General features: G+C 41.2%; 1 protein-coding gene across 1 annotated transcript in view; it reads right to left on the bottom strand.

Annotated features, from left to right (window-relative positions):
* The window catches only part of LOC102767393 (chromosome unknown open reading frame, human C16orf72), a gene marked incomplete at its 5' end in the record, with an annotated part of 28,674 nt that extends 22,185 nt beyond the window's left edge, over positions 1-6,489 (bottom strand). Inside the window, one exon of the mRNA XM_006763602.2 lies at positions 6,366-6,489. Coding sequence (XP_006763665.2) covers positions 6,366-6,489 — 124 coding nt within the window. The remainder of the gene's footprint in view (positions 1-6,365) is intronic.
* Between the last annotated feature and the right edge of the window lie 72 nt (positions 6,490-6,561).

The following is a 6,561-nucleotide window of genomic DNA, read 5'->3' as shown; positions in this document are numbered from 1 at the left end:
ATAATCAAAAACAAAGATCTGGCCCTGCTCGTGTGCCTCAGCTCAGTGGTTGAAATGTCGACCCATGCACCAAGAGGTCACTGGTTGGATTCCCGATCAGGGCACATGCCTGGGTTTCAGGCTCATTCCCCAGTGTGGGACATGCATTATTGATGTTTTGAGCTCTCTCTCCCTTTCCTTCCCTCTCTAAAATTAATAAAAAACGTTTTTTTAAAAAAGAAACAAATATCTGAGTCATAGCCAAAATAAAATTGTTTTAAGAAAATAACTATGTATCCCCCAAAGAGGTAGTATCCAAAAATAAGCACTAACTTCTAGCTAATTACATGTTTACTTAATCTTCACCTACCACACAAAACAAAGGGCAGGAACCAAGGAAGAATCATTGCAGCCACAGTTGCCTGCCATCCCATCCTTCTTCCTTTTCTAAAGGCCCTCCAAGTTTTTGTTTGAATAGCTCTTAAGGGAAGCTTCTGCAGCAAATTTGTTCAAGGGGTGGAACATGTGGTTTAGTCCTTAATTAATCTGCCCAATCCCAAACTGTGGCTATGATGCTGAGGTCTGAGTAAGCATGTGACCCAATTTTGGCCAAGAAACTGTAGAAGTCATTTGCTACTAGCTCCTGGGGAAAAAACTTTCCCAGCTCTTCTAAGCTTTATTGAGTGGCTCTAAGACAGCCGTGGGCAAACTACGGCCCGCCGGATCTGGCCCGTTTGAAATGAATAAAACTAAAAAATAAAAAAAAAGGCCGAAACCGGTTTGGCTCAGTGGATAGAGCGTCGGCCTGCGGACTGAGGGGTCCCGGGTTCGGTTCCGGTCAGGGGCAAGTGCCTGGGTTGCGGGCACATCCCCAGTGGGGGATGTGCAGGAGGCAGCTGGTCGATGTCTCTCTCTCGTCGATGTTTCTCTCTCTCTCCCTTCCTCTCTGTAAAAAATCAATAAAATATATTAAAAAAAAAAGATCGTACCCTTGTATGTAATGATGTTTACTTTGAATTTATATTAGTTCACACAAACACTCCATCCATGCTTTTGTTCCGGCCCTCCGGTCCAGTTTAAGAACCCATTGTGGCCCTCGAGTCAAAAAGTTTGCCCACCCCTGCTCTAAGATGTAAGTTGCCAACTTACTGTAATTAGCCTGAAGACAAAGCTCATACATACATGTGTGAGTACACAAGAGTACAGAGCTGCAGAGCCAGGGAGACTGAGCCACTGAATTCAGTCAACCTCACACTCCAAGTGAGGAGCCAATCCATGTCCATACAACTGAAGCCAGCCTAACTTGTATTTTTCTGGTATTTGCTGCCAAAACAGCCTTTTACACATTAAGTAAAATTAGTGTCTTTTATAAAAACTTACAAACAGCCCTAGCCCAGTGGTCGGCAAACTCATTAGTCAACAGAGCCAAATATCAACAGTACAACCATTGAAATTTCTTTTGAGAGCCAAATTTTTTAAACGAACTATATAGGTAGGTACATTGTTATTAACTTAATTAGGGTACTCCACGCTCAAGAGGCCAAAGACCTGCATGTGGCTCGTGAGCCGCAGTTTGCCGACCACTGCCCTAGCCGGTTTGGCTCAGTGGATAGAACATCGGCCTCTGGACTGGGTTCGATTCCAGGCATGCCCAAGTTGTGGGCTCTATCCCCAGTAGGAGGCACGCAGGAGGTAGCTGATCAATGATTTTCTTTCATCATTGATGTTTCTCTCTCTCTCCCTCTCCCTCTCCTTTCCTCTCTGAAATCAATAAAAATATATTTTTAAAAAATTACAGACAGAATCTAATAACAATATTAGGAATAACTGAGGCTACTACTGTTCCTTATAAGTTTAATACAATTTAAGAGTTTCTAATTGTGATCCATACTAAGGCCTTTTGTACAAAGTCTTAAAGTTCAATAGTTTGCAGCAAGGATAGTCACAAACAAGCTCCAAAAATTGTAAAAAGCTGAAACCCCAGTATCTGTCTTCAGGCAGCATATGCTTGCCTGCCCGTTTGCTTATATATCAATCCACAAATTTTCAGTTCACTTTGTTTATATGTATATATTTGTGTGTGTGTGTGTATAATACATATATATCCAAAATGGCCCACTGTAATGAGACAACATATTATAAACAGAATTTAGCACCAAGATGTCTCAAAAAGCATACTATTTTTCACCTGAAAATTTTATTATACTTAGCCATTTTAGGGGAAAATGAAGTAAAGTACACACCATGTAGTTTATTCCAACACAAGAAAAAAAGTATAGACAAAAAATAAATTAGAATATCTTTTATTCCTCTTCAGTACTGCCCACAGCCAGAAACATCTGAAAAAATAAAACCTGATCACCAACAGTCAACCCTAACACTTGAATACTCACTATATGCCAGCACTAAACTAAGAGCTTTGTACTAAGCTGTGAAGACTAATCCCCACTACTTACAGTTAAGAAAATGAAAGAGCACAATGGGTAAACATCTTGCTCCACTGTCTGTCTCCAGGAGTTTACAGCTATGTTATATTAAGTCTAAATTCTGAACTCAGATAATCCAGCAGTAGACTCCATAAGGTTGCTGGCCTGGGGCAAATGCTATTAACAGGGAGACCAGAAACATCTTTAATATAAACAATATCAAGAGAAAGCTCTCAACATGTGGTAGAACTCAGCATGCAACTGAAGTTTCAGAAGCAGTTTTAAAATGCGAAGAGGCAAACAAGGCATAGCATAAAAAAAAGAATTAAAGAAGAAAAACCTTCACAAACTGAGAGAAACAAAGAAGTGGCTCTACAGGTTAATATCAAAAGCACTAGCTGACAGGGGCTGCTGAAGAGCTGAGCACCAGCTGACACCTCAGTCTGACCATGTGAGGCTCCTAGGATGGCCTTGTCCTAGAAGACAACCTGAACAAGTAGCCCCATGAAGGAGGAATCTGGAATTAGATAAGGAGAGTATGTACTTTCCTAATGAAGAGTCAAAAGATAGAGACTGGAAATCAATTACCCAAGAAAATGTGGTGGGTGGGTGGTGGAATTAAGAAGCAACACACAGGCTTGGCCAGTATTTCCCAATAAGCATCAACCTGGAATATATTAAAATGACCTCAGTAACTTTTCAGTCCCTTTAGTTGCAGACATCAAAAAATGCACTGGACTAGGCAAAGGAGACACAACCTGACTGAATATTGAACAAACATCGCCCTCTTTAGAGTTATCAAATCAACATAAAAACGAGAACCAGTAAGAGTTACCGAATCAAGATAAAAACAAGAACCAGCATCAGGATTTTCCTTCCCCTTTCCAAAAAAGGCTGGCAAAGTCTGGCCCTACTTTGTGGAGAAGGAAGCACGCACTCCATTTTGTTGAATTCTGTCCACTCACATATCCCAAATCACTCTCCTCCAAGTCCTTCCAGCTATATTTTCTGCCTAACCAACATAATGTTCAATTTTTCATAAGACCACAGGGGCCCTCTTCTAGGCTTGTACCTCATTTCTGACCTTCCAATGTGCTCATTTTTAGAGATTCTGAAGAAGTTGGTGAATGTACCAAGCTACCCCTAGGCTGCAAAATGAGCCATTTTTTAGCTTGCTAGGTTAATTGCTTAATCATACAAAATACAGGAGCACCACCCACTTAAAGAGATCCCCTCAAATTGCCCCCCCTGTAAATTACATTTAAATAATCAGAACTGTGAACATTCTGATTGAAATTTACCACTACTTAATGCTGCATACACTTGTGACACTACCTTGCCAATTTTATTAAACTTATTTACGGTATTCAATTATTCCTATAGTTGAATTGTGCTCTCTACACCACACCCTGAAAAGGAATAACAATGTAACTTCAGAGCACTATCCACACTCTCCTTAAATCAGATAAAAAATGTTGCTACACTACCAAACTCCACAAACCACAACTTACCTTTTCTATCAGGTACAAAGGAATGCATTTAACAAAAATAAAATACAAAGTAAGAGTAATTCAGTCTAACAATTCAGCATTTGCAATAATGCAAGAATCTCAGGTGATGTTTATTTCTAAATAAATATTACATTGTTTCTAAACAAATAAAACTAATAGACTTTTTGTAAATCAAGTAATCAACTGGAGATTTCAAAGTTCAGCTTCTAAGCCCATCTACTTATATGAAGAATTTGCACTAAAGAAAACTGCCAGCTTTAGCCCTAAAGTAGAATCTTGTAGACAAGAGCACCAAAAACTAAAAAAAACAAAAACTAGAAAGCATTCCTATTTTTCTATAACCTAGGTCAGTGGTCGGCAAACTACGGCTCACGAGCCACATGCAGCTCTTGTGGAAAAGCCACACTCAAGGGGCCAAAGAGCCACAGTTTGCCGACCACTGACCTAGGCAAACCTGGCACATACAAGGCACTAAAAATGTGTTGCCTTCCCCTTTAAATAAAAAGCCAACTGCAACAAGCAAATGGATACCCCATGGTACCATCATACAACAGTTAAAGCTACTCAACAAAACGAAAAAGAAAAAAGGCACTGAGCTATTTATTAATGCATGCAATGTGAACTCAATCTCAGCAAAAGAAGCCATACACAAAAGCTGCATACTGTAAGGTTCTATTTATGAAATTATGGAAACAGGAAAAACCATATATTCAACAATCAGATCAGTGGTTGCTTAGGGACTGTGGTGGAGATACAATTTCTTAACTGTCAAGCTCAAGCTTACATCTTTTAAAGGGTAATTTTAAAGCATGTAAGTTATACCCCAAGAAATCTGAGTATTTTAAAAAATGAGTTCTATGTCTTACTTCAAATTTCCCTGTCTGGATGAAACCAAGAGCCATCCCAGAAAATATTCCTGTTAGCAAACTACTCAGGAGTCAAATTTTAAGGAACTCGCCCTGGCTGATATAGTTCTGAGCATCAGGCAGGTTGGTTTGTACCTGGGTTGTATGTGCAGGGGAAGCAACCAATTGACAGTCTCTCTCATATGTTTCTGTTAATATCCCTCCCTGCCTCCCTTCCACTCTCTCTAGAAAAATCAATGGAAAAATATCCTCAGATGAGGATTAACAATAAAATCAAAGTTGATCACTGGGGCACGTTTTAATTGTTTCCCTTTTTTTTGATAAGCCTGGACTATAGGTTCCTCATTCCCTAAAATTAACATTTTACTCACCAGTTTCAGTTTACATTCTCAAAAAAATGCAAATTCTACCCACAAATCTCACAATAGAGTATTTTCCTTATAGAATGCTACCATCATTTGCACATTCTTACACAAAAAAATGAATCTGAGACTCAAGTCACTCCACTGCCTATTTTGAAAACTTTGAAATGCATTGAGTTCCATTACTGTTACCAGCAGCTTCTAGAAGTTTGAAAGCATTTAATCTTTATTAAGATTAACAGTCAAATTCAAATCCTTTTTCCATAGAAACCTTGCCCCACCCCCCAAAAATTAAACCCAAATTTCCAAATCTTCAAAATCAGTAAGGCACAAAATCTCAACCCATTGTCACTAAGAGAGCAAAATGGGCAAGAACAGTTTACTTTAACATATCTTCGTGTCATCACAGAAGAGAAAAATTAACTCCAGAAAGGCACTACCATAAAACACAACTCTTAACTCACACTCAGCTCACAGATTTCCTGTCAATACTGTACAAGCAGATACAAGGTAGTTTTCAAGATAAATACTTGAAGTTGCTAGGGAAGCGCAGCGTGTTAAGATGGGCACAGGTTATTTCAATTAGCTAGTTTACAACGCACTTAGAAATGCTACAGACGATCATGCTCTAAGCTGTCCATCAGAAGAATCTTTTCCACAAGGTACCTACAATTCTCCACACGCCCCCCGCCCCGCTCCCCCGCAACCTCGCTGTGGCACAAAACCATAAACTTTCTTCCCTTGGGCGCCTTTTCCAAAGAGAAGCTCCTCTCACCCAAAGTCAGCTCAGGGCTTCTTGACCTCCGCACTATTTGACATTTGGGGCATGGAGGGGGCGGGGTGAGGTGAGGGTAACGGGTCTGCCTTTAGCGAACAGGATATTCAGCAGCCCCTCCAGTGATGACATTCAAAAACGCCCCTAGACGTAACCAAATGTGTGTGTGGGGGGGGGGGGGGTGGGGGGGGGGGGGGAAGGGGGGGGGGGGGGGGGGGTGGAGAGGGGAGGAGCGTCAAAATCGCCCCCAGCTGAAGATCCTCGATCTCACTAGAATACCACCATTTCCAAGTTGCAAGACACTCGGGGTTCATCTTTGGGTACAGGAGCAAACACTTCGGCAGTCTGGGTCCGGGTACAGGCGGCCCACACACTTGGAACGCGGGCCTTTCACCCTGACGCAGGCGCCCTTCCCCTAATCGGCAATGCAGCAAGGTTATCTTTACCTTTGTAGAGGTTGGTGACGGCGGTGGCTGCGTTTTGGAAGGGGACCCAGAGAGAAAGTCCTTGTTGCTGACACACTCGGTCTGAAAAAGTGAGAAAAGGGAGGAGGGGGAAAAAAACGGAGAAAGAAATGTTATTTGGGCGTCAATCATTCAGGAACGGCCATATTAGGTTTCGCCATTTTGTTCCAGGGTTTCG

This window comes from Myotis davidii, unplaced genomic scaffold, assembly GCF_000327345.1.
Source record: "Myotis davidii unplaced genomic scaffold, ASM32734v1 scaffold639, whole genome shotgun sequence".
Lineage (NCBI taxonomy): Eukaryota > Metazoa > Chordata > Mammalia > Chiroptera > Vespertilionidae > Myotis > Myotis davidii.
The sequence above is the reverse complement of the archived record's forward strand: the minus strand, read 5'-3'. Positions and strand labels throughout refer to the sequence as shown.